This window comes from Myotis daubentonii, chromosome 15 (assembly GCF_963259705.1).
Source record: "Myotis daubentonii chromosome 15, mMyoDau2.1, whole genome shotgun sequence".
Lineage (NCBI taxonomy): Eukaryota > Metazoa > Chordata > Mammalia > Chiroptera > Vespertilionidae > Myotis > Myotis daubentonii.
This window is the reverse complement of record NC_081854.1, coordinates 726,836-754,676: the sequence shown is the minus strand read 5'-3', so window position 1 is coordinate 754,676 and position 27,841 is coordinate 726,836. Positions and strand designations below refer to the sequence as shown.

General features: G+C 50.0%; 3 protein-coding genes across 13 annotated transcripts in view; all 3 read left to right on the top strand.

Moving 5' to 3' along the window:
- The window catches only part of LOC132216454 (zinc finger protein 501-like), a 135,015-nt gene extending 117,786 nt beyond the window's left edge, over nucleotides 1–17,229 (top strand). For both annotated transcript variants that reach the window (XM_059665663.1, XM_059665662.1), the window contains exon 5: nucleotides 14,002–17,229. The gene's annotated coding sequence lies outside the window, so the exon portion shown is untranslated. The remainder of the gene's footprint in view (nucleotides 1–14,001) is intronic.
- Nucleotides 1–17,229, top strand: part of LOC132216453 (zinc finger protein OZF-like) — a 49,628-nt gene extending 32,399 nt beyond the window's left edge. For all 3 annotated transcript variants that reach the window (XM_059665656.1, XM_059665658.1, XM_059665657.1), the window contains one exon: nucleotides 13,757–17,229. The gene's annotated coding sequence lies outside the window, so the exon portion shown is untranslated. The remainder of the gene's footprint in view (nucleotides 1–13,756) is intronic.
- LOC132216457 (zinc finger protein 551-like) overlaps nucleotides 1–27,841 on the top strand; it is a 98,577-nt gene that overhangs the window by 65,621 nt on the left and 5,115 nt on the right. For 2 of the 8 annotated variants that reach the window (XM_059665669.1, XM_059665670.1), the window contains exons 2-4: nucleotides 8,915–9,069; nucleotides 10,424–10,547; nucleotides 12,147–17,229. The exons of 2 other annotated variants lie outside the window; for them this stretch is intronic. In XM_059665669.1, coding sequence (XP_059521652.1) covers nucleotides 10,427–10,547; nucleotides 12,147–13,633 — 1,608 coding nt within the window. In that variant the 5' untranslated portion in view covers nucleotides 8,915–9,069; nucleotides 10,424–10,426 and the 3' untranslated portion in view covers nucleotides 13,634–17,229. Of the gene's footprint in view, nucleotides 1–7,682; nucleotides 7,812–8,914; nucleotides 10,223–10,423; nucleotides 10,548–12,146; nucleotides 17,230–27,841 lie in introns of those variants that run through there. 4 more of the 8 variants (XM_059665671.1, XM_059665672.1, XM_059665668.1 and 1 more) reach the window with 4 other exon arrangements.

The following is a 27,841-nucleotide window of genomic DNA, read 5'->3' as shown; positions in this document are numbered from 1 at the left end:
GGGGGCGGAGGCGGTTACCTGTGTACCTCCTGCCGCAGCCTCTCGTTCTCCTGTGCGGCCAGGGCCTTGGCCTCCTGCTCCTGCTGCAGGGCTCCTGCTTGGTGCTCAGGAGCCTCCTCAGCTCCTGCAGAGCCGCCTCCTGTTGGAGCTGGTGCTGCTGCCTGAGGTGGGAACCCACCCACTAGGGCTAGGCACAGGGTCACAGGAGCCTGCACAGCCTCTGTGAGTGGCTTCTCTGCAGAGCTGAGGGAGGCAGGGAAAGGCGGGGTCTCCTCCAGCCATAGACGCCCACCTTCCCTCTCCCCAATGTGTCTCCAGGGTCCCTTCCAGTCCCTGTGAAGCAGGGAGTCCAAGAGAAACACGAGGGGCCACAGGTAATGGGGGGACAGGAGCCCTAGGGAGCCCTCCAGTGGCCAGCACTGACCTCATCCTGTCCGCCTGGCTCTTCTCCTCCCCCCACTCCTGTCAGTCAACAAGTAGCCAGTGTCCCTGGGAGGCCATACCTGCCCCATCTCCCTGCCCTGCCTGAGAATGGCTGGTCTGAGCTGCAGTTAAGCGAGCGAACTGGTCACCCAGGAATCACTGATCAATGACCAGGACACGGCTGTGGCCCTGGATGCTCCCTCTGGCAGGCAGGGCGCCAGGGGGCTTGCACTCTGGAGGGCCTACCTGCGTAGCCCTGTGTGCCCTCAGGGTGTGTATGATGTTGAACCATTGCTCAAGGTCTCCCTCCAGCTCTTCATTGAGGGTCTCCAAGTGCTGGCTACTGGCCTTTTCCTTCTGGAGTTGCATCCCCAACTCTTCCGCCTGCGGAGCCAAAGACCCAGCCCACAGTCAGGTCACACAGTGAACTTGGCTTTAAAGCAAACCCCATACCTGTCACCCCACGGGTCACGTGGCCCCCGGCTCACCCATGTGTTCGGGACACCACCCAGCATTACCTCCTTCCAGAGCTGCCAGTTCTCCTCCTGCAGCTCCGTGCACTTGACGCTGCTCTTCTGCAGGGCCAGGGAGGCGCCCCGAGCTCCTGGACTCTGCCCTGGAGGATATGGTTTTCTTCCTCCAACGCCAGGATTCGGATGGAGGCTGAAGAGCAAAATGGAGTCAGAGCTCAGATTCCAGAAGCTGCACTTCCCCTCTCTGGAGATGGCCCTCCCCCTGAGCCCTAGGTCTGAGGGGCTGAGGCTGGGCAGGAGGGTGCCCTACCTTTTTCCCAGGGTGCTCTTGCTGTGAGCACCTGAGGGTTCCTCAGGCCGTTGTGGCCCCTCTGCTGGCTCCGCTGGGTCCGTTAGGGGAGCCCCCAGAGCTTAAGAAGAAAGGTTTCCGTGGAGGTGCCAATGCAAAACTTCAAGACAGTGGAACCGCTTCTTACTAATTCTAACCTGACTGTCTATTCAAGGATTTCAGAGACTCACAGAAGCAGAGTGATGTGTGGTCTGTGCCAGCCTTCAGAGTGGGGGCTCAGCTCCGGGGGGGGGGGGGGGGGGGGGCTGGCAGGCTCGGTCATTGACCAGCATGTCTGCGGGTAGAGAGGCTCTGGGCCCATGTGCCCAGTACTGCCAGCCCCGGGCCAGGTCCTTCAGGTGGAGAGTTCATTGTGCGATTTCACGATGGAACGGAAGAAATAATGAGACAGGAGAGATAAATGGCTTGAAGAAGTCCAAACAAGATGAAAACCTAAGGAAGACACAGAAAAAGGCAAATTTCCTCTGTTGGTTCCAAACAGCGGGAATGCAGAACAGAAAGGGGAGCACAGACTCGAGAAAATCGGGAGTTCCCAGCCCCTTCCTGCCCCAGCAGGGGCGTGACTGTACGTAAAGGAATGTGTGAGGGGCCAGGCGCTCCCTCACCTGTCCCTCCAGGGCCACATTGTCAGCCCGGGGAGCCTCCTCACACTGCACTGCTGCTAGGGCTGCACCCCACCTGCTTCCCTTCCCCCCACCCCCATTCCTGGGCTGGAAGGAACTAGAGAGGACGCGGGCTTTCATGGCTACACATCACAGGGGACCTCCTCATCGCCCAGCAAGGAATCGGCACAGACCCTGAAGCCAGAACAGACTGAAGACCCCGAGAATCAGGGAGCTCAGCAGGGGAGCAAATGCACCATCGTGGCCCCAACTGCAGCTCAACGCTCACTGCACACCAACACGCATGCTCTCAACACACGAAAACATGGCAAAGGCTGTGTTCTGACAAGGCTGCAAAGGACACTAACCGCCTAAAACTCCACGAAGTCACAACCTGTGCTCATTCAAACAGCAACTATGGAGCTTTCGCCTTAAAAGTAACACTTTTAAAAATTGGGGTGACCCTGATGAGCGAGGCACAGTAATTGGGTGTTGACCTATGAATCAGGAGCTCACGGTGCAATTCCAGGTCAGGGCACAGGCCTGGGTTGCTGGCTCCATCCCTAATAGGGGTCGTGCAGGAGGCAGCTGAGGAATGACTCTCATCCCTGGTGCTTCTCTGTCCCTCCCTCTTCCTCTCTGAATCAATAAATACATATATTTGAAGAAAATTGGGGTGAAATATATACAACAGAGTTCTGTGGCATCTGATCTGTTCTTGCTGACCTGCCCTCACCCCGCCACCTCCTGACTCTCAGTACCTCTGGCCAAGGCGCTGCACGCCTGGGAAGTAAGGGTGAGGGACCCCCCAGGGCAGCAGGGAGCAGATGACCAACCTCTGTGCTCTCAAGGCCAGTGCCCTTCAGGCTCTCATGATGACACAGCCGTTTATGGGGAAAAGAACAGTGGTTCTCTCTTGTGTGCTACGCTCACCATAACTACCAGAGCCAGAACAATGAATGTCTCTAATAGACCAGGGCGCCAGGACAGCCGTCCTATGCTGGCACCCTGTGGGCCAGGCTGGCATAGAACTTCACTGTCTCCTCTCACGAGGGGTGCATAGCAGTCCTGTAAGGCAGCTCCATTGCCCCCATTTTGCAGATAAGAAAACTGAGGTTTAAAATAGGCCGCTGGCCAGCAGGTGGAGGAAGCAGAACTGGAAGCTGAGCCTTTTTAACTCGGGAACCCACCACTAAATATTCTCTAGGATGCAGAGAATATGAAACTCTCACTCACTGCTGCAATAATGCATTAATGTACAATCAATCAATTTATATTTAATATTTATCTACACTAATAAAATAGCAACATGCAAATTGTTGTCACTCTGCTATGCCCACCAGCCAATCAGAGTGACTATGCAAATTAACCCAACAAAGATGGTGGTTAATTTGCATGCGCAGGTTCGATCAAAGACTGAGGCTGAAGAGGCTTCACTTCTCCGCTGCAGCCGGAGCAAAGGCCTGGGTCCCAGGTGCCGGAGGAAAACCGGTGCCGGCAGTTAGGGGAAGGAAGGCATATTGCACGGATCTCTTCCTGCAATGGGCCTCTAGTTTTTAAATAATAGTTTACTGATTTTTACACAGAGTGGGAGAGAAACATCGACATGAGGGTGCAACCTCGGCCAGCAGCCTTGTTCACACCCTGCTCTGGGGATCTAGCCCACAGCTAGGCCCTTTTACCCACTGGCAATCCAAGGCACAATACTGGGTTGCAATCCAGCCTCTTATATCTGCCACTTGTTTTGTTGGGAAGCAAGTCTGTGTACGTGCAAGCTCCTGGGTGTTTACTAGAACCTGTATGCTTAGTCTTACACATCCTTTCTTTATATATATATATATTTTTTTTAAATATATTTTATTGATTTTTTACAGAGAGGAAGTGAGGGATAGAGAGTTAGAAACATCGATGAGAGAGAAACATCGATCAGCTGCCTCCTGCACATCTCCTACTGGGGATGTGCCTGCAACCCAGTACATGCCCTTGACCGGAATCGAACCTGGGACCTTTCAGTCCGCAGGCTGACGCTCTATCCACTGAGCCAAACCGGTTTAGGCCTACACGTCCTTTCTTAAAGGACACTGCAGAACCATGTGTCTTCTCAAGGATGCTTACCCTACTGATAGTATCTAATAGTTAATTTTAGTGCAAGCTGTTGTTGCAATAAAAGCCCAAGGAGGTGTGCTAATGCGGCTGTTTGTTGCAATAGCCAGTGTGTCCCTTAGCCCTCTCTTTCACAGAAAGATGTATCAGAGTAATCAGTCGCCCGTCACTCAGGGTCTTCTGGTCACCCCCAACAGGTGGTGCCCCGTGTGAGGACCCATCTGACAGCTGCTCCAACTCCCAGCTCAGGTGGGCGGGCTGGTTCATCCTCTGGACCTGTGAAGCCTCAAGGGCCATGTTGTCCCCCAGCAGCTCCTCGAGGCAATTCTGGGAGGTGTCCGGGGTCCTAGTGCAGGAAGCGGGGGGCGGGGGGAATACACCCCGGGGCACCCTCTGGGCAGGCCCCATCCCCATGCATCTAACCTCATTCCCCAGGATGAAGGGCCCCCATGCACCTGCTCACTTCCTAGAGCACAGCTGCACTGAAGTGACTCCAACACAGGGCCCAGCTGGGAGACCTACAGCCACTAAAAGACAGGCTGACCCAGTGGCCTAGGACGTGATGAAGACACCCGAGGACTCTGAGTGGAGTCTGAGCAAAGTGACACACAGCACAGGGCTGTAAAGCAAGTGATAGGATCCTGGGCAGATCTGTGGCCCCTGAGCAGGTTTAACATGTCTTGGAAAGGCCATAGGGACTCCCAAATCACAGCTCAACTCACATCCTGAACACCAGCAGAGACCCTTTTTGCAACAGTCACCCACTTACATCCATCCTTAGAGAAAAGGAACAAGTTGTCAGGCCTATTTTTCTAACACACACATGTATATACTGAGTGGGAGATTATTATGATCACCCCATCAGTACAATGAAGTGAATTAGTTATGCAAATAATCTATATATAAAGAGCAAAGGGCTATCACAACCGAACAGACGACTGAACAGGCTGAGTAGGGTTACAAGGCCAGCAGGGGGGTTAGTGAGTTATGACCAAACGACTGAACAGAAGGCTGTGTGGGGTGACCAGGCCAGCGGGAGGGCGGGGGCAGTGAGTGGTGACCAGGTCGGCAGAGGTGGTCACTTAGGGGTGAGCAGGCTGACAGGGGAGGCCATGAAGGGTGGCCAAGCTGTCAGAGGGGCAGTTGGGGGTGACCAGGGTAGCAGGAGGGGAGCAAATGAGGGAGACCAGGCCAGCAGAAGGGGACAGTGAGGGGTGACCAGGCTGGCAGGAGGGACAGTTGGGGGCAGCCAGGCTGGTGGGGGGTAGTTGGGGATAACTAGGCCTGCAGGTTGGGCAATAAGGGGAGATCAAGCTGGTGGGGGCAGCTAGGGGCAACCAGGCTGGCAGAAGGGAGCTGTTGGGGGCAACCATGCTTGCAGGTGAGGGGCATTAGGGGTGACCAGGCCAGCAGCCAGAGGCGGTTTGGGGAGATCAGGCTGGCAGGGGCGCCAGTAGGGGCGATCAGGCAGGCAGACAGGTGAGCATTTAGGAGCCAGCGGTCCTGGATTGTGGGAGGGATATCCAACTGGCCAGGCACCCCAGTGGGGACCCCCCATCCTTAAGGGGCTGTGGCCAGCCTGCAAACAGCGGTTAGCCCCACACCCATGCTGGCCAGACACCCCAGCGGGGACCCCCACCCTGAAGAGGCTGTGGCCAACCTTCAAACAGCCATTAGCCCCTCACCCAGGCTAGCACACCCTGATGTGGTGAGGGTCCCCGCTGGGAGTCTTGGCCAGCCTGAAAACAGGGATGTCTGATTGCCAGCTTAGGCCCAATCCGCTGGGGAGGGGGCCTAAGCCAGCAGGTGGTTATCCCTTGAAGGGTCCCAGACTGTGAGAGGGCACAGTCCAGGCTGAGCGAAACCCACTTGAGTGCACAAATTTTTGTGCACTGGGCCTCTAGCAATAATAAAACCTTGATGATGGTGAAGCTAAAGAAATTTCTACTCCTACCCATTGGTCTAAACTTGACCCAAAGACAATGAAGGTAAATGATCTTTGAAAAGAATTAGAAAGTCGAACCCTTTGCTCCAAAGGGTTAAAATCCCACTTAATAGCCCGATTGAAAAAGCAACGTAAAGTCGAAGGGCAAAAAGAAGAACAAAAGGAATTAGAGAAATCTGAAAAAGAAGATGAAGAGGAGGATGATAGGAAATCTGAAGATGATAAAGAGGAAGAAGAAAGAAAACATCAAGAGGAAATGGAATGCCAGCGTCGGGAAAGAAGATATATTTTCCCTGATGAACCAGCCATTATTGTACATCCAGATTGGGCTGCAAAAAGTGGCAAGTTTGAGTGTAGCATCATGTCTCTGAGTGTACTTTTGGACTACAGAGTAGAAGATAATAAAGAACATTCATTTGAGGTACTGATTTAAGTTTGAATTGGTATCCAGATGAGAGCCACACAATTTGGGTAATATATCTTAAAATTCGAAGTTCTTTTTCTGTTTTGGGGGTTTTTTTCTTGCAATTTGTTATTTTGGGGGAGAAATAAAACCAGGTTATTTTTCACAGAAGTAATATTTATAACAATAAAACCTTGACAGTATTTGCTTAGGAAGTTTTCAATATTCAGTATTTTTGGAAGTGTCAATGAAGTACTAATGGGATGGTCATAATAATCTGGCTGGTCATAATAGTCTGGCCACTCAGGGTGGAAGGAGAGGGAGAGAGAGAAACATCAATGAGAGAGAATCATGGAGTGGCTGCCTCCCACAGGCCACCTCTGGGGATGGAGCCCACAACCTGGGCATCAGCACTGCCCAGGCAAGACTGTCTGTCTGGAGGGCTTTAACTGGAGCCCACTCAAGCCGCTGAGCTAAGCAAGCGACTCTTTGCCATCAGCAGGTCACTGGATTGGCAGCAGCACCAACCCAGTCAGGGAAAATCAGAGAAGAACACCACATAAACCTAAAGCTGCCCCCATGTGTTGTACACGTGGTGGGAGAGTGACTGACGGTACAGGCCCCCCTGGAGGGAGGAGTGCACCTGCTGACAGGGGTGGGACTTGGCTGAGCCCGATTCCTTAACAAGGAAGGGGTGGGGCTGAGAGCCTGTACCGGGTGTGAGAGCTGAGTCTGGGCCTCTGGGTTCCACAGTCGCTGCAATGATGTGGCCCCTGGAAATAAATGGCTGTTGGGGTGAGCTTTTGTTCAACACACAGCTCCTATATGATGACAAATGAAAATGGACCACTTGTTTCTATTATTGCCGATCCACATTTCTGAAAAGTATCTTGTTCCCATCGGCTTAGTTACAGAAATGTGGTCCATTCCTTTCAGGTCCAACACATTCATTTTATTTTGTGGAGTCTCCCCTAGAGAGCCCAGATCAGGAATTCTCCTCCCCCTCCCTCCCCGGGGGGCGGGGGGCGGGCCTGTCAGTGTGTCCCCGTGAACCCGGCCTCTGCTCCCCTCTCCTCCCCCAGCGCCCCTGGCAGCGCCACATCACCTTGGTCCCCAAGTCCCTGGGCTGGAAAGCCAGCCCTCTGCTGGGCGGTTGAGAAAACTACATTACCCAGAAAGCAATGCGAACACGCAGGTCGTTTTGGTGCCAGTGCCTACGGTTAGGGCGGGACTTCCGGTGTCTTCTTCCTGGCGGACATTTTGACTTTTTCAAGCTGTTCATCCGCTCCGTGTTTCAGCGGGTTCATCGGGAGGAGGAGGGGACGGGGAGGCACCGCCCCGCGGGGCAGGGTGTGTCTGAGCCTGTGGCGCCGCCACCTTCGATTTTGGGGCGTCCGAGGCTCCCCGACTCCTCTCCGCCGACAGTGTCCGCTCGGCCTCACCCCATCGGACCCTCCAGCCTCGGGGCCGGCGCCGCGCGGGTCCCGCCGCCCAGGGCGCAGCGTCCAGCGCAGTGAGTCCCCGTGGGGCCCCGGGGTGTGAGGGGAGGGAGGGCGACGGGCTGCGGGGTCGCCGGGGGAGGCCGTGGGGGGCTGAGTCGGGAGGGGGCACCCAGGCCTGGTTTGTGTCTAAAGGCGACAGAGAGGCCGAGCGGCGGGTCCGGGAGGAGGTTCACTTCCTGCTCAGGGCGCCGGGGCCGGGGTGGCTGTGAATAAAGGGGGACCGTGAGCCCCGAGGGAGGCGGGCATCTCCCGCCCGGGGCTGGGCCAGGGCCCTGAGCAGCCGGAGCCCCTGGGTCCTGGGGTGGGTGCCCGGCCCTCAGCCCTTGAGTTCCCACCGGTTCCTGCGGGGGCAGAGCCGCGGGGGGACGGGGCTGGGGGGCTCCTGTCAGGGCCTCACTCTCTGGTGGCCTCTGAGGTCGTGGTGCCCGTGGGGCCGTCGGCCCCTCTTCCCGCCCCGGCCCCGGGGACCCTCAGCCCAGAGTCCTCAGTCCAGGTCAAGGGTCAGATGAGTGGCAGCTGGTCTTGGCAGCCAGTGGAATTCTGAGTGACAGGCCCTTCCGTGCACGGGCTCCAGAATGTGCAAAGGCTGGGAGCGAAGACTCAGCTGATTCAGGGACGAGCAGGGGTCCATTTTGTGAAAATAGGAACTGGAACCAGTGGGACAGAAACCAAGTGCAGAGGGGCTTTGTGACCACGTGGGTTTCTGTTCTGCTGGTGATGGGGTCATTGGGGTCAGGGGAGCAGTAGAGCAGGGGAGCTGTCCCAGGTCTCATTAGACTCCCTGTGGCTGCAGCCTGATGCACAGGATGGGTGTGAGGGCGGAGGTAGGAGGCCCAGGACAGAGGCTGCTGTGACAGTGCTGGTGAGTGTGAGGGTACCGGGAGCACAGTGGTGGTTGTGGTGTGGAAGAAACAGTTGTATATTGATCAGGGTTATAGCTGTGGCCACCTGGATTTCCTAATTTTGAGGATTGTAGAGAGATAAGAATCAGATGATGTAAAGGTTTGGATTTAGCAGCTGAAGGTATGAAAGCACCATCACTGAGATGGAGAAATTCATAGTGGGAAAAGTAATGTTCATGGGGAATATAAAATATTTTATTTTTTCCTCTTAGGTTAAAAATGATATATTTCAGAGACCAGTTCATGACCATCTGGAACTCTGAGGAGTGGTTCACGATGACGCCTACTTAAAAAAATAACCATCTGGACCAGGGAGGAGTTGAAGGTCACCTATTTTTTTTGGAGGTGGAAGAGTAATTCAAAAAAGGCTAGACTGTGGCTGGTGCATATTTACTTCTTACACACTCACCCGGATTTCTTGTGACCCCTTGTGTGGCCTGGCTTGTTGCATCTAGTTTGGTTGATTTGTTTATGGGCATGAGTGGGCATTTGTGAGACACACTGGGCGTGGGTTAGAGGGCCATAGGCTGTGAGTGTAGCAGGGACATCAAATGCAGCAGCAGTTGAGGTGGGCTCTGGGTAACTGAGATCTGATGTGGTTCTTTATAGGTGAGGTGGAAGGAAAAAACAAGTTGGGAGCGATGCCTTCATGGCAGAACTGAAGGCTGGGTCTTGGGTGTGGGCAATGAGGGTCAGGTTAGTACTTCATATTTTTAGAACTTGCCTTGCAATCTCTGGAACACACATACTGAGTAATGACCAAGACTAAGGAGATGTCTATGGGAGCTGGGGCTATGGGAGTGTAGGTGTGAGAGAGGTGTGGGAGGAGTGATGTGCTCTTGGAGAGGGAATGTGAATTTATGGCCATAGATTCCTGATATTGACATAAAGGGGATGAAGGTTGAGCCCATTTCTGGTGATAACTGGATGATACAACGTGGTTAATTTTAGGGTAATTCCAGAAAAGATGGATGTTGTGGCGCTACATGCCAGGTCCAGAATTTAGGTGTCATATAGGTGCACACCTGCCTGTTGTTGTTGGGCTGATACAGTGATCAATGGGAATGGGATAGCAGACATCAGTGTCACCTGGGCTTGAAAATCTCTACTGACTTGGGGAGTGGAGAAGGGTAAGAGATAAACACATACAGAGGGGGTGAGTTAGAATGTTGAAATGAGGGTGATTAGAAAATATCCCCTCCTCTTCATGACATATATGTGTTGTCTTGGAAGTAGTGACTCTGGGAATGAAGCTGTAGGAGAGAAGTGGGATAGGAAGAATTATGTGGAACAGGTAGCGCCAAGTATTGACCTCAGTACACTAGGACTGGAATGGAAAGGGTGACAAGCGATGCCATGTTCTTCGGGGTCTTGGAGGGAGAATCTGTTGAACAACAAGGATATTGCCCCACAGGACCAGTGTCAAATCACTCACATCTCTCCTTATGGCCAACATTTATCTGTGCCCTGTGTTGGTGACACCCATTGTGTTGACCCTAAATGTGAGGCCCTGAGGTCAGGTATAATCAATGTGGGCATCCTGCTCCATTGCTGTGGGAAGACACAGTATCAGTAGGAACATGAGGAGAGAGTGACTCTGATGGATGCAAGGCCTGCTGTTTTCTGTGATGTGGGAGTGGATATGGGGAATGGGAAGTATGACTAAAGCAAAAGCCTAGGAGAGAAGCTGATCATGGACTGAACTGTCCCCATCACGACAGGATATGGACTTTGAGGACGTCGCCATTGCCTTCTCCCAGGAGGAGTGGGGGCTCCTTGATGAGGCTCAGAGACTGCTGTACTGCGACGTGATGCTGGAAGTGTTTGCTCTTGTGTCATCTGCAGGTAAGAGCTTCACATTGTCCCAGTGTCCTGAGGTGATGTCTTCTACTCTTTTATTCTCCAAATGTAGGTTTCTCTCTCCCACAGCCAGACCACAGGCTCTTCCATTTTATCCCATTATCCTGTCAAATGTGCTGTGGCTGAGAGTGCTGAGTGTGTGGAGAGCCCAGAGCAAAGGACTCCATGAATGTCCCTCACACCCACAGCCTCAGATAGGACAGGCCGTGTCTGGGGGTCAGGATTGTTGCAAATAGGTCAATGGGCCCAACTTGCACTTTCTCTTTCTGGGAGGGTGTCTGTGTCCACATCCATGGCTTCCATTCTGCACCATTCCTTCAGCTAATGGCTCTTTGTGACTGTCGGTGCCAGGTTATGGTCTACACTTATATAAACCATGGCTGGTTCTTGAAAGACCTCCTTCCACTGTTTGTCATATTCTGTTCCCTGAATACTATTTCAGGCTGTCTTGCTCTGGGTTTAGTGCTGCCTACTCACCTCTGTTGTCTTTCAATAAAACTCAGAATATTTGTGTTTTCTGTGCTTGTACAGTAGAAGTTTCAAGGAGCATTCTGTGTTGTTTTTTTACAGGGTGAACATGCAGGATGATCTAAAGGGTTGCCTTGCCCACTTTATATGTGTGTGTGTGTGTGTGTGTGTGTGTGTGTGTGTATAGATATAGATATAGATATAGATATAGAATTGATTTTTTTACAGAGAGGTAGGGAGAGGGATATAGAGTTAGAAACATCAAGGAGAGAGAAACAACGATCAGCTCCCTCCTGCACACCCCCCTAACTGGGGATGTGCCTGCAACCAGGGTATATACCCTTGACTGGAATCAACCTGTTACCCTTCGGGCTGCAGGCTGATGATCTATTCACTGAGCCCAACTGGTCAGGGCTGCCTGACCCTCTTGATTGGAACTGGAGGGAGGCATGACATAAGGGTGGTGTTTACATCATACCAGGAACCTGCTCTTGTCCAACAGAGTTTAGGATGAGGTGCCACTGCCAGCAGCTCATGTTTCTACCTTTTCATTCCTGAGCTTGACACTTCCCTGACTTATCTTTTAATCTGTGACTTCCTGGTCTCTGGCTTCCTTCACCTTTTTGCACTTTTTCCAGCACCTGTTCCTCTGAACTGCTCTATCTGAGGTATTCTCACATATTGACCTGCGCATGTGTTATGAGGTGCACAGACGTGCTCACTAGACCCCGACACAAGCTTTTCGTTTCTTGAATTTTACTTGGAATAAAATGTAGCCGACCTTCTGCACAGCTTGCCCATGTTACCAGCAGACAAGTCCTGTTGAACACTGTTCGCAGATGCATGAGCGGACAGTCCCACTTCTGTTCTATGTGGTGCTTGCCATGTTCATTTCATATTTTGTTTGAGATCTTCGTTGTATGGTTATCTTCAGTGGCCCAGATCTTCCCTTGTTGTTCTCATTCAGCAGCATCTTATCAATATTTCCTTCAGATATTTTACTGTCAGACAATTGCATGTAACCAATGTAATTGTTATGTGTGACACACGTTTGTAATGAGACTTATCCTGTCACCACAGTCCACATTCATTTCATCACCATTTCTCTCTTTGCAGGTTGTTGGCATAAAACAGGTGATGCGGAGGCCTGTTCTGAGCAGTGTATATCTGTACAAGGGGAGTCAAAGGTTAGTGCTTCTAAGACAGCTCCAGCAACCCAGAGAACCCTGCACTGTGGGAGGTGTTTCTCTGTGTTCAAAGATATTCTGCACCTGAGTGAGTCACAAGCGTCAGACTTTGAGCAGAAAGCCTTCTTCAGTGACGCATGTGTGAGAGACTTCTGTTTCAGTGCAAACCCTCACCGACCACAGAGGGAAGCCAGTGGAGAGAAGCCCTGGAAAGGAGCTGTGGACGGGGCCTCATTTGTGACCAGGTGTAGCTTCTACTTATCAGGGCTGCCTTCAACCAATAAGGAGGTTGGGGAAGACTTCCCAGGCATCTCAGAGCTTCTCCTGCACCAGGCCCCTCTCAACACTGAAGAGCCACACAGTCGTAGTGAGATTTCACAGGAATTTCTCAAAAGAAAAAGGCATCACCAGTGGGATGATTGTGAAAAAGCAGCCAGCCACGACCAGAACCTTGTTCAACATCAAGGCATCTGCTCTGGGGAAGAGAAATATGAGTGTAATACATGTGGGAACGTTTTTACATGTATCTTTAACCTCAATAGACATAGGGGAGTTCACACTGAAGAAAAGTCTTATGAGTGCACTGACTGTCGGAAGCTTTTCAATCACAGGTCTTCCCTCACTAAACACCGCCGAGTTCACACTGGAGAAAAACCATATGAGTGCAGTGAATGTGGGAAGCTGTACAATGACAGGTCTTCCCTCAAAAAACACCGCAGACTTCACACTGGAGAAAAACCATATGAGTGCAGTGAATGTGGGAAGTCCTTCAATGAAAGGTCTCACCTCACTAAACACCACAGAGTTCACACTGGAGAAAAGCCTTACAAATGTAGTGAATGTGGAAAATCATTTAGGTGCAGTTATGACCTCTCTGCCCACAAGAGAATTCACACTGGAGAAAAGCCTTACAAATGTAGTGAATGTGGAAAATCATTTAGCCGCAGTTATGTCCTCTTGATCCACCAGAGAGTTCACACTAGGGAAAAGCCCTATCAATGTAGTGATTGTGGGAAGTCCTTCAGTCAATACTCTAACCTCTTTAACCACCACAAAATTCACACCGGAGAAAAACCTCATAAGTGCAGTGATTGTGGAAAGTCCTTCCGTCACAGGTATTCCCTCAGTAAACACAACAAAGTTCACACTGGACAAAAACCATATAAGTGTAGTGAATGTGGTAAATGTTTTAAGGAAAATACTCATCTCCTTATCCACAAGAGAGTTCACACCGGAGAAAAGCCCCATCAATGTAGTGATTGTGGGAAGTGCTTCCGGCAAAGATCTAACCTCATTCAGCACCTCAGAGTTCACACTGCAGAAAAACCTCATGAGTGCAGTGAATGTGGGGAATCTTTTCGCTTCAAATATGTCCTCGTTCAACACTTGAAAGTACACGCTGGAGAAAAGCTTTAAATGTGCAGGGAATGTTTTACTTTCTCTCTCAGAATAACACCAGAGGAGAAGCTTTTATCCCCATTTACCTGAATGCAAACCCCGTTATCAGAACATACACTCTGCTAGATGCCTAAGTTTCAGGTATAAGTGACGCTTTCAGAAACTGCATCCCACTTGCTAACCTACTCAGGCCTACAACCTGATTGATGTCACTGCACGTGTTTGTGTGGGAGCTATTTCACCTCTCCCACCTGGCTCACCTGAAGAGTGCATCCGTGACAACCCCATGCATACTCTGGGGTTGTGCTTGAGAAAATTATGAATATTCGAAGCTCCTGGGTGGATCTCATTCCTTTATTTCTGACCAGAGAATTGACCTGACCCAGGTTTTGTCCAGAGCACCCTCCTCAGCTAAGTGCTTCCTCTTTCAGGGACATTGTGGGACTCACATTGTGCTGTGAGGAAGTGTTTCAAGTTCCAATTCATCAATCTGCAAACTTCTTACTGTCCTCTGCTCTGGTTTATCATCGTTATGTAAAGGTGTTTTTTCTTTAATTTTGTTGGTTCTGTTCTCTCCCTGGGATAATTGAAAGTAAAGTTGTGATGTGTCAGCATGGACAAGTGAACATATACAGTAGGTCCCAAACTTTCTGTGCTTTGGAAGGCACAGTTTGATGGCAGAAAATCACTCTTTGTCTAATATTGACTGAGTTTGTATTGCTGAGCAAGGCCTTGAGAGAGACTATGCATGACTTTGTGGTTCTAATCTGTTTCTGATGCCTCTTGTAGAGGTCAGTGGTCACCCTGAACAGACGGCCTTTATTATGCTTCTGTGAACGATATGAAGTATATTCTCTGTTCACAGTATGTATTACACAAGTGTCAGCAGTGTTTAGGGGAACTCCTCTCCACATGCCCCAAAGAGGCCATGTGTCACAATGTATGAGATTTCATAGGCTGGTGTCATTTGTTGTAAAACTCTGAGGTGGAATTAGTATTGGGACATAAACACTGTTTTCGTAGTCATAGCAGACACTGCGGTTAAACTAGATGAAAAGTGCCTCTTCTGGACATAAGTCCACATTATTCCAGGGCCTGCGTCTTGTATGATCTTTGATTACTTTCTGAGGACCTGCATCACTATTTCCTGTAGTGGAAGTCACTGGCAGCAAAATAATCTACTGGGGTTTTTTTTGGATTCCTCTGGTCCCTCTAGGGTGTTGACCTCAAGGTTGTTGCTCAACTGGCAAGACCTCAAAGCTAGAGGAAGGATAATGCTGTAATCAGTCCCAGGATGTGTCTTTTGTAACCAGTCAGCATTCCTATTGATTCCAATGGCAATAGTCTTCACTTTTTGACATTTGCTGCCACTGAGGCAATGCTCATCCTCCCAGGAAATGAGAACTGACATGCAACAAAGTGCACCTTTCTCATGTGTGCTGTTTGGTGAGCCCTGACCTAGAGATAAAGCTGTGAAACTGTCACATGTGACATAAACTCACCTGTAACTCATACACAGGGTGGGGCAATAATAGGCTCACAGTTGTAAATTCAGAAAACACAGATTATTCTTTTTAAAAAATATTTTAGAAAATACTTTTATTCTTTTTTGGAGGGGAGAGAGATGAACTGAGGGGAAGGGAGTGAAAGACTGATCTGCAGCCTCCTACATGTCCCCTACTGGGGATCCATTTGGGGATTTGCACTGACCTGGAATCAAACCAGAGACTTTTCAGTGAATGGGATGACACCCAAGCAGCTGAGGACACTGGCCAGGGCAGAGTTTATTCCTGTATTATTATTATTAATTACTAAAGGTCTGGTGCAAGAAATTCCTCCTCTGTGGGGGGTGGGGGTAACCCCTTAGTCTGGCCTGCACCGTTTGTAATTTGGGACCCCTTGAGGGATGCCCAACTGCCAGGTTAGGCCCAATCATGCAGGAATAGTTGGATATCCCTCTCGCAATCCAGGACTGCTGGCTCCTAACCGTTCACCTGCCTGCCTGCCCTAACTATTCTGCCTGCCTGCTTGTTCCTCCTAACTGCTCTCCCCTGCCAGCCTGATCACCACTGACCGACTGCCTCTGCCTCTGCCATGCCACCGTGGCTTTGTCTAGAACAGTGATGGCGAACCTTTTGAGCTCAGCGTGTCAGCATTTTGAAAAACCCTAACTTAGCTCTGGTGCCATGTCACATATAGAAATTTTTTGATATTTGCAACCATAGTAAAACAAAGATTTATATTTGTGATATTTATTTTATATATTTAAATGCCATTTAACAAAGAAAAATCAACCAAAAAAATGAGTTTGCATGTCACCTCTGACACGCGTGGCATAGGTTCGCCATCACTGGTCTGGAAGGACGTCCGGAAGATGTTTGGTCTAATTAGCACATTACCCTTTTATTAGTACAGATTGTATCATTTTCCATACTGGCAACTCTAAACCTGCTTTTGCCACATCCTATATTTTCCTACTGCCCTGTTATACTCTCTCTTCTGTCTTTCTTGGCTCTCCAAGTGGTCATGGATTTTTCCTTTCTTCACAGTAGCAGAGTTTATACTGTTCAAAATTTTATTGGCACTATTTGATGTGTACTCTTTAACAGATACTGGTTTCTTCCATGCTATGCAATCTATTTGAGATTCAACACAAATGCTTATGTAAGGCGTTGATTTTCTTTTTTTTCTGAGTAGTACTGGGTTCTGTGAATAACCACCTTTTGTGTTGATCTGTCTATGTTTTTTGTTATTTCCAGCTCTGGGGTATTATAAATCTTTGGGAATATTTGTGTTCAGTTCTCTATATAGACATATGTTTTACTTACCAAACTTTGTGTATATGAATGTTTTACATTTAAGATATGTGGGACTGTGACCCGAAATGGTCATTCCCTTTGCCTCCCCACTCATCCACGGTATATAAAAATTCCAGTTTTTCTGCTAACGTGCAACGACATACAATGGTTAACCTTTTCAAATAGTAACCCCGGAAATGCATATAATGTTAACTCGCTTTCATCTTAATTCCATCTACCTAAAAATTTTTTATAGTGAATATTTTTTCATACATTTATTTGCACTGTCTCCATCTGCTATGTTACAATGTCAGCTTGGGGCCTTTTTCAAATTGTTTAAATAAATGTATTATTTTAACTGAAGGTGGACTGTGCAGCATCTAAGACATATGCTTAAATTTCCCTCATTCCTCAGTGACTCAACTGACTTCTTTGCCACATGAAACCATAGGTTTGGAATACTGAAAACAAAATTGTTTTTCTCAATTATTATGCTATGTACAAATTCAGCCAACTTATATCATATACTTGTATGTTTAATTTTCATTGTTAACATTTGGAGCCATTCTGATTTAAGTCTAAGCATTCAATAATACATTAAGCGAAATTTAGGGTTGTAGCATTTGTCATTTCTCTGGTGTAAATACTCTCATCATGGTTTTAAACTGCCCACATGGCATTGAACATGGATGTGATAAGATCTTTCAATAGCATATCATGGTATTGTATTTCCCATACACTGATACAGTAGCAACAAATGTGCTCCAACACTTTCCTAATAACACAGTAAAATTATTGGGATCCTCACGTTTTAAACCATTTTTAAAGTTTTTGTCTAATTGAATATATTTATTTATTTTATTTTTTAACGTAAAAAAACCATTGAAACCTGTAAAGGATTTTTGTGAGTTTATTTGAGCCAAACTGTCAACATATGCCGGAAAGCAGAACCTCAACGAATTGAGATGGTGCTCCAGAGAATGGCAGGGTTACATCCGTATTTATACATGAAATTCATTGGTGACAGATTTAAGGAGGTGGGATTAAGCAAAGCGGGGAAACCTCTGTGATAGGCTAAAAAGTAAAATGATGGACACATACTTAGGTGGGTGCAGGAACAATTAACAAGTAATCTGTGGCATCTGTCCTGGGCCCAGCACACCTGGCTGTGCCCCAGGGGCTCCATAAGAAGGGAAGTCACAAGTTACCCAGACATCCCAAGGATATGTTATCATAGATGCAAAAAGACAGATAGGCTCAGTTACAGTAAAGGTTGACCTTACCAGTGAAGATACCGGCTTAGGACGTAACTGCCCACAATAACTGCTTTTAGTTAAGGTTTAATTTCAAACCATCCTTTGTGGTTACTTTAGGTCTCCAAGTCTGCAAAACTGCCATGCAGGCCTCCCCTGAGCTTGTCAGGTCAGCATGTGGCCCCTTTCATCCACAATATTTTATATATATATATATATATATATATATATATATATATATATATATACACACACACACACACACACACACACACACACACACACACACACATATACTAGAGACATGGTGCACAAAAATTTGTGCACTCCGGAGCATCTCTCAGCCCGGCCTGTGCCCTCTCGCAGTCTGGGAACCCTCGAGGGATGACTACCTGCTAGCTTAGGCCCGTTCCCCGGGGGATTGGGACTAAGTTGGCAGTCAGACATCCCTCTGGCAGCTCGGGAGCCCTCAGGGGATGTCCACTTGCCAGTGGGGAGCAGGCCTAAGGTGCAGTTGAACATCCTTAGCACTGCTGAGGAGGCGGGAGAGGCTTACCGCTGTACTGGCAGCCAGAAGTCAGCCTGGCTTGTGGCTGAGCTGGGAGCGCACTGACCACCAGGGGGCATCTCCTGCATTGAGCATCTGCCTCCTGGTGGTCATTGTGTGTGTCATATTTACCAGTCATTCCCAGTCTTCTGCTGTTACAGTCAATTTGATATTACCCTTTTATTATATAGGATAGAGGCCTGGTGCACAGGTGGGGGCCAGCTGGTTTGCCCTGAAGGATGTCCCGGATCAGGGTCGGGGTCCTGCTGGGGTGCCTGGCCAGCCTAGGTGAGGGACTGAAGGCCGTTTTCAGACTGGCCACACCCCCTTCAGGGAGGGGGGGTCCTGCTGGGGTGCCAGGCCAGCCTGGGTGAGTGGCTGATGGCTGTTTGCAGGCTGGCCAAGCCCCCCAGTGGGGACCCTCACCCCATGAGGGCGTGGCCATTCTGGATGAGGGGCTGGTGGCTGTTTGCAGGCTGGCCATGGCCCCAAGCCACCCAAGATCCCAGTTGAGGCTGGCTGGAAGCAGGTATCTGGGATTGATTTGTCTTCCCTAATTGAAACTTTGTTGCCATGAGCAGAGGCCACAGCCAGCGCAGGGCAGGTGGGAAGCTTGGCTTCCTCCATCACCTGGTCAACCAAGCCTCCTGCTTGCTCCAGCTCCCTGGCTGCTGGCCACCATCTTGGTTGGGTTAATTTGCATATAGCCGCTCTGATTGGTTGGTGGGCGTGGCTTGGGTGTAGCAAAAGACAGTCAATTAGCATCTTTGTCTTTTATTAGTGTAGATACACAGAGACACACACACACACACACACACAGTGGCCAGATTATTAAAACCAGCCAGATTATTATGACCACTCCATCAGTACAATGAAGTGAATTAGTTATGCAAATAATAATAAAACCTTGAGAGTATTTGCTGAGGAAGTTTTCAATATTCAGTATTTTTGGAAGTGTCAATGAAGTACTGATGGGGTGGTCATAATAATCTGGCCACTCAGTGTATATATATTTAAACATATGCTTTTGCTGTTTCCATGTATTCCTGCATCACTGAAACCAAGTTCCTCCTGCACTTATCAATGCTTCAATCATGGCCTTTAAAATAACCGAAGAAAAATACAGTCTGCCTTTGAAGTGGCCTATGAAATGCATCCATGTAAAAAGACTTATGGCCCTAACCAGTTTGGCTCAGTGAATAGAGCATTGGCCTGTGGACTAAAGGGTCCCAGGTTCAATTCCAGTCAAGGGCATGTACCTTGGTTGCGGGCACATCCCCAGTAGGGGTTGTACAGGAGGCAGCTGTTTCTAACTCTATTCCTCTCCCTTCCTCTGTAAAAAAAATCAGTAAAGTGTATTTAAAAAAAAAAAAAAAAAGACTATGAAACCCATGAATCCCATTCTGGCCTCCCACCAGAATGTCATCATGATGGTTTTTGCATCTATTCTCAGGTACATTGTTGGGTTATTTTACCTAAACAGGCACATATGTCCAGCTGTCACCAAATAGCTCAGTGGGTCAGAGAATCATCTCAATAATGTGAAGGCTGCAAGTTCCATCCCTGGTCAGGACAATTCCAAGCATCAGCCAAAGAAGGTATGAAAGTAATGGAACGAAAAATGGTTATTTCTCTCTAGATCCCTATTTTTATCTCTCTCACAAACAATATACACTGAGTGGCCAGATTATTATGACCACCCCATCAGTACTTCATTGACACTTCCAAAAAGAGTGAATATTGAAAACTTCCTAAGCAAATACCCTCAAGGTTTTATTATTGTTATTTGCATAACTAATCCACTTCATTGTATTGATGGGGTGGTCATAATAATCTGGCTGGTCTTAATAACCTGGCCACTCAGTGTATATGCTTTAACCGCCCAGTCAGCCCACACACTTGTGAACACCAGAACCACCCAGGGCACCGTGGAGACCAGCAGCCAGGGTTCTCATGGGGGCAGGGCAGGCAATGACACAGACAGCAGGATGGGTGATGCCAGGGCTGTCAGTGTAGCAGGTGGGGGCCCGGGCTGAGCTTCGCCAGAACCCACAGGGGATGATGACATCAGTGTGCTTCCTGGGACTAAAACCAAAGCAGCCGGGAGAAGCTCTGGGCCGGGATGTGCCCCTTGTGGTCTCTGCACCTTCCAGCCAGGGGTTGAGCCTGGGCTATTGCACCTTGAGGGGGTTGAGGAGCTCAGATTCCTCTCAGGAGTCAGGGCTGGGAGCAGCGGTGGCAGCTGGGCAGCTAGGTGTGGGCAGGAAAACTCAGGGCAGTTACCACGGGGAGTTGGTGCTGGGCCACGTGTGTGGCTCTGAGGTCCTCTCTTGTCCCAGTCCAGGCTGTGGCTGCTCTGTTTTTTGGGGCCATGGTTAGTGGGAGATGGAGCAAGCTCTGCTACAGGAGTTCCTGGGGTGGCGTGACCTGGGAGTGAGCATGCGCTCCAAGAAAACTTGTGACCCAGGCAGGTGCAAGCTAGTCCAAGGTAATGAGGATCTCCAGCCATTGACCTGCCTGGGAGGGAGAGGAGCTGTCTCTGAAGAGGCTGATTCCCTGTCTTCCTAGCAGGTGGTGATGCTGGCTGCTGAGCCACGTGGTCCTCCGCTGGGTTGGAAGTGTCTTGAGAAGAAACTAAAGGAGATGGTAGATGCCTATCAATCTAGGGAGAGAAAATGGCCCTGAACTTTCTTTAATGGGTGAACATGCACCCTGGTTTGGCCAGTGTGCCTCAATAGTAAGTGTTTCACCATCTCACACCTGTCAGAATGGCTGTCATCAAAAAATCAACAAACGACAAGTGCTGGCGAGGATGTGGAGAAAAAAGAACCTTCCTGCACTGCTGGTGGGAATGCAGACTGGTGTAGCCACTGGGGAAAATAGTATGGCGTTTCCTCCAAAAACTAAAAATGGAACTCCCATTTGACCCAGTGATCCCACTTCTAGGAATGTATCCCAAGAAACTAGAAACACCAATTAGAAAGGATATATGCACCCCTATGTTCACAGCAACACAATTCACCATAGCTAAGATTTGGAAACAGCCTAAGTGCCCATCAGCAGATGAGCGGATTAGAAAACGGTGGTGGTACACCTACACAATGGAATACTACGCTGTGGTAAAAAAAAAAAAAAAAAAAAAAAAAAAAAGGTGTTCTTACTGTTTGCAACAGCATGGATGGAACTGGAGAGCATTATGCTAAGTGAAATAAGCCAGTCGGAGAAAGATAAATATCACATGATCTCACTCATTTGTGGAATATAATAACATAAACTGATGAAGAAAAACAAATCCAGAGACAGAGAAGCATTGATCAGACCATCAAACCTCAGAGGGAATGTGGGGGAGGCTGGGAGAGACCAACCAAAGGACTTATATGCAAGCATATAGGCCTAACCAATGGACACAGACAACAGGAGGGTCAGAGGTAACAGGGGGATAAGGACACATATGTAATAACTTAATCAATAAAAAAATTTTAAAAAAAGTAGTAAGAGTTTCACCTCCCATATCTGAAGGGTGGCAAATTAGATTGTCAGTCAACAGCATGTATCTGGGTTGACGGTTCAATCCTCAGGTCCTATTGGGGCACATGCAGAAGGTATCCAGTCAATGTGTCACTCTCACATTGATGTTTCTCTCTCTCTCTCTCTCTCTCTCTCTCTCTCTCTCTCTCTCTCTCTCTCTCTCTGTCTCTGTCTCTCTCTCTGTCTTCCACCCCCCCTCCCCCGCAGCCCCACCCTTCCACTCTGACTAAATATCAATGGAAAAATAGCCACACATGAGGACTATAAAACAAACAAAAGTACCATCTACTATGCTACACAGCCCACCTTTCCTCACTCTCCTGCCTTTGCCCAGGATGTTCCCCCTGCAGCTGGGCACGCTGTGACCTGCCCAGGAGCTGGCAGAGAGGAGCTCAAGGCAGGTCCCTGGGAGGGATTGGGGTTCTGTGTCCGCCTGAGAGGAGCTGATCAGGGCTCTGCTGTCTTCATCCAGAGGCCTTTCCACCCTGCTCTCCCCATCCCCAGGCACCTGGCCCACTGTATCTGAATCTACTTTCTCTGGGAGATGCCCCCTAATGCTTTGGGCCCCAAATGAGTTCACCTTTGGAAAGTCCTGCCTCCAGCCCCCACACGCTCCTGAGCCCCCACTGCCATGGTTTGGGTCTCTTTTTGCCTTTTTTTGTCATTTCCCACTACGATTTAACTAAAGCTGAAGCTACCCCCTGGCCAGTCCATGGAATCAGCAACATACGTAAGTGCTCTTACCAGGAATCAAACCCACACTCTTCTCTGAGCCACCTGGCCAGGGGAGCCCCTTAGTTCTTAATGTTTCCTTCAACACATTCTATTAGCACGACCCAGAATTTTCAGGAGTGTTTGTTTTGCATGTTTGTGAATTGGTTGTATGTGTGAGTTTGCTGCCTCTTTGGATGTTCCTGTGTGTGTGTGTGTGTGTGTGTGTGTGTGTGTGTGTGTGTGTGTGTCTGTTCTGTGTCCCTGTCTGTCTGTCTGTTCTGGTGTGTGCATGGGAGTACCTATTGTGTGTGTGTGTGTGTGTGTGTGTGTGTGTGTGTGTGTGTGTTCCCCTCAAGGTGTTGCCCATGTCTACAATATGCGTCTCTGTAAGCCTGGGCATAAGCTCTGCACCTGAGTGCCCACCATCGGCTGTGAGGGTTCTGTGCCCGTGTGATTCTGTGCTTGTGGTGTCTATGTTTCCCAGTGTTTGTGTGTCTGTACATTTCCCTGTGAATGTGTGTGTCTGTGCACCCCAGCTACAAGCAAATGCATAGGCAATGTACTGAGGGGTGATGGAGAGGAAAATATGTTCTTTACAGCCCCTGGATGACCCCCTTTCTGCCCCGGCTCTTCCAGCTTCTGCTGCCCCCTGGGGGTCCACCTCAGGCCCCATGGATGGGTGAAGTGAAGGGTCAGTTCCCCAGGCTGTGAGAAGGTGGGAACTTGGGGATGACCCTGAGGACAGACTGGGGCTAGAGAATGTGGAGGGAGGCATGTTTGGGTAGGACTCTGGTCCTTCAGGGAGGAGCTGTAGGATCCTGCATCCTGAGCAAGGAATGAGTGGAGGAGTGCATATGGGAGAAAACTGAGGGGGAAGACTCCTAGGATCTTAAGTGCTCCCAGTAATGAGGCACTGGGCAATCCTGTGGGACTCCTGGTCCAACACCAGGGACAGGAGGGAGAGTTAGGCCTAAGGCTCTCTGCAATAGGAATGGAGAGAACTATGGAGGGACCGCATTTAGCACATGTTCATGCACAGAACAAAAGGAAAGCGCAGGGTCACCATTGATGTTACTGGCAGCATGTTAACCATCAGCCCCACCTGCTGGGGACCTCACCTGGGCACCGCAAAAGATACAGAGTCTTGGAGACAGGGTAGCGACTGATGTTCATGTAAAAGCACAGGGATGCTGGTTGTTTGCAGTCCGGTACCATCCCAATCAACACAGTCAACGTGAGGCTTCACCCCCACCACAGTGGGGAACCGAATTGGCCAGGGATTGAAACATGGTCCCACTCAGAAGTGGGTGTCAGTTTGCTGCCAATGACATCTGTCCAAACTCCTTTTTCCAAAATTCACTCCTTTGAGTTTGGCCAACGACGGTATGTGGCAGCCCTGGGACATAGCGGTTTCTGAAAGTGCTACTTATTGATTTCAGAGAGTAAGGAAGAAAGAGAGAAACATCACTGATGAGAGAGAATCACTGATTGGCCGCCTCCTGCATGCCTCCTACTGGAGATTAAGACTGCAACTCAGGCATGTGCCTCCAACCAGAATCGAACCCAGAACCCTTCTGACTGTTGGCCGATGCTCTATCCAAACGGAGCCAAACCAGCCAGGACTTATATGTATTACATGTATATACTAGAGGGGCCCAGTGCACGAATTTGTGCATGGGTGGGGTCTGTCTGCCTGACCGGAGATCAGGGCTGATCAGGGCCATCTCACCCAGTCCTGGGATAGTGACCTTGTGAGGTTGGCTGTGGAAGCATACTGACCACCAGGGGGCAGATGATAAATGTAGGAGCTGCTCCCTGATGGTTAGTGTGCAACATAGCAACCAGGCTACCAGTCATTTGGTCAACTGGTCATAACTGCCGCTTACGCTTATATATACACACACACACACACACACACACACACACACACACACACACACACATCTATATATATATATATTGATTTTAGAGAGAGGAATGGAGAGAGATAGAGATAGAAACATCAATAATGAGAGAGAGTCATTGATTAGCTGCCTCCTGCAAGTCCCTGCCCACACTGGGAATTGAACCCGCAACCCACATATGTGCCATGACCAAGAATACAACTGTGACCTCCTGGATCATAGGTTGACGCTCAACCACTGAGACACACCAATTGGGCTACCTTCTATTGAAATAATTTTTTAAAATATGGTTTTTAAATTATTATTATTATTTTAAATTTCTTCATTGATTAAGGTATTACGTCTGTGTCCTTATCCCCCCATTGTCCCCCCGCCCCCCTAAATATGTATTTTTTATTGTTAATACTATTACAGATGTTTCCCATTTCCCCTGTGTATATGTTCTTTGGGGGATCTATTCCTGTCCTCTTCCCCCCTCCCCTGGGAGGCCTGTCAGTCTGTCCCCGTGAACCCGGCCTCTGCTCCCATCTCCTCCCCCAGCGCCCCTGGCAGCTCCTCATCATCTTGTTCCCCAAGTTCCTGGGCTGGAAAGCCAGCCCTCTGCTGGGCGATTAGGAAAACTACATTACCCAGAAAGCAATGCGTCAACACAAGGCATTTTTGTGGAACGGATCCGGTTAGGGCGGGACTTCCGGAGTCTTCTTCCTGGCGGACATTTTGACTTCTTCAAGCTGTTCGCCGGCTCCGGGGTTTCAGCGCGCCCATCGGGACGAGGAGGGGACAAGGGAGGCAGCGCCCCGCGGGAGAGGGTGTGTCTGAGCCTCTTGAGCCGCCACATTCGATTTCGGGGCGTCCGAGGCTCCCCGATTCCTCTCCGCCGACAGAGTCCGCTCGGCCTCACCCCATCGGACCCTCCAGCCTCGGGGCCGGCGCCGCTCGGGTCCCGCCGCCCAGGGCGCAGCGTCCAGCGCAGTGAGTCCCCGTGGGGCCCCGGGGTGTGAGGGGAGGAGGGCGACGGGCTGCGGGGCCGCCGGGGGAGGCCGTGGGGGGCTGAGCCGGGAGGGGGCACCCAGGCCTGGTTTGTGTCTAAAGGCGACAGAGAGGCCGAGCGGCGGGTCCGGGAGGAGGTTCACTTCCTGCTCAGGGCGCCGGGGCCGGGGTGGCTGTGAATAAAGGGGGACCGTGAGCCCCGAGGGAGGCGGGCCTCTCCCGCCCGGGGCGGGGCCAGGGCCCTGAGCAGCCGGAGCCCCTGGGTCCTGGGGTGGGTGCCCGGCCCTCAGCCCTTGAGTTCCCACCGGTTCCTGCGGGGGCAGAGCCGCGGGGGGACGGGGCTGGGGGGCTCCTGTCAGGGCCTCACTCTCCGGTGGCCTCTGAGGTCGTGGGGTCCTGGGGCTCCCGGCCCCTCTTCCCGCCCTGGGCCCCGGGGACACTCAGCCCAGAGCCCTGAGGCCACGGCTGGGGCTTTGTGACGTGGACCCTGGTTTTGGCAACGAGTGGAATGAGAGGTGGGGGTTCCTCCCAGACACAGGGAGCAGAGTGTGCGAAGGCTCAGAGTGAGGAGTGAGCTGGGTCAGGAACGGGCAGGTATTGTGTGTGTGTATGTGTATGTGTATGTGTATGTATATGTGTGTATATATATACATACACACACACACACACATACATATATATATATATATATTTCGTCTATTTTCATTTATATACACGTATATTTTTAATTGATTTTAAATATAGAAAGGAAGGAAGAGGGAGGCAGACAAACAGTGATGAGCAGGAAACAAGGATCTGTTGCTGGTGCACAACCCGTTCTGTGGGTCCAGCCCACGACCCAGGCCTGTGACTGACCAGGACTGGAACCTGCCACCTCTCAGCGCCTGGACTGATGCTCAACCGACGCAGCCACATCAGCCAGGACCGTAGATCACTTTAATATGGGATCCATGGTCAGGATGGTAATGGTAGTGGTAGCTCACAGGGACAGTGTGGGCCTGAGGACTGGTTTCCTGCCGGGCCCGTGTATGTGGGAGGTGGGTGTCACAGCACAGCAAAGGGACAGAGTGGTCAGGTAGGGTGTTGGGGGAGAGAATGGTTTCCCAGTTGCCAAGGGCTTTAAAGGATGAGTGGGCGTGAGATGAATTGGAGACCAAGGAGTAATTCACACAGGATGAGGCTAGGGCTGGTACATAGTTACTTCTCTAAACACTCACTGGGATTTTTGCTGTGACCCTTGGTGTGGCCTGGGCTGTTGCAGTCAGACTGGTGGATTAGCTTAGAGGCTTGAGTGGTCATCTGTGAGACTCACTGGGCTTGGTGCAGAGGACCATCAGGGCTGGGACTTGAGTGACGGGTAAGGGGAGAGATGTTGGCTGTGACTCCTGAAGGGACATCAAGTGCAGCACCAGGGGAGGTGGGCTTGGGAATCTGAGATCTGATGTGGTTCTCAACAATTGGGGTTGAAGGAAAAAATGGTCATAGACAGAGGCCTTCAGAGCAGTACTCCAGGCTGCCTCTATGAGTGAGGACTCCCAGGGTCTGGGCAGGGCTTGATCCTGTTTGAATTTGGCAAGCATTCTCTGGACCACAGCTGCTGAGTAATGAGTACGAGGCCAAGGAGATGCCTGTGGAGGCTGTGGGAGTGCAGGTGTGAGAGAGGTGGGGTAGAGGGAGTCATGTGCAGGTGGAGAGGGAGTGTCAATTCATGACCGCAGGGTCCTGATAATGACGTAAGGGTGAGTCTATTTCTGGTGGTGTCTGGATCATACAATAAGGGGGGTTTTAGGTTAATTTCCTGAAAAGAGGGGTGCTGTGGTGCTGTGTGCCAGTTCCAGAGCTCAGATGTCATGTATGTGCAGACATGCCTGTCGCTGTTGAGGGATGACACAGGAATGAGCTAGCGTACAACAGTGTCACCTGGGCTTGAATGTCTCTGCTGGCACGGGGAAGGGAGAAGGTGAGAGGGAAATACATTACAGAGGTGATGAGTTACAATTTTGGAAAAGAAGAAGATTAGGAAATAAACCATCCCTGTCACCCCATATGGGTGTTACCTTTGAAGTTAGCCTCTGAGAGTGAAGCTGTGTGGCAGGCGTGTGGTTCAAAGAATCATGTGCAGCAGGCAGGGCACAGCGATGGCCTCAGCAAACTGGAATTCGGGTTGAAAGGCTGCGGGGTGATGCCATGATTCTGCTGTCTTTGAGGTACAGCCTGGGGGACTCCAAGAGTATTGCCTGACAAGGCCATTGTCAAATCACTCACACTCTCCCTGTGGCCAACATCTCTCCCTAAACTACGCTGATGGAATCACTGTTCCTGACGAGGGGCAGTGTGGCCTCCCTGCGAGTCCCAGAGCACAGCTGTCATCTATATGCCCATCTGCCCTATTGCTGTGGGAAGACTCAGTGTCACGAGGAATATAAGGAGAGAGGACTTGGATGGCCAAAGGCCTGTATCTTCTCTGGTGTGGGGAGCAGAGGGAGCAGTGG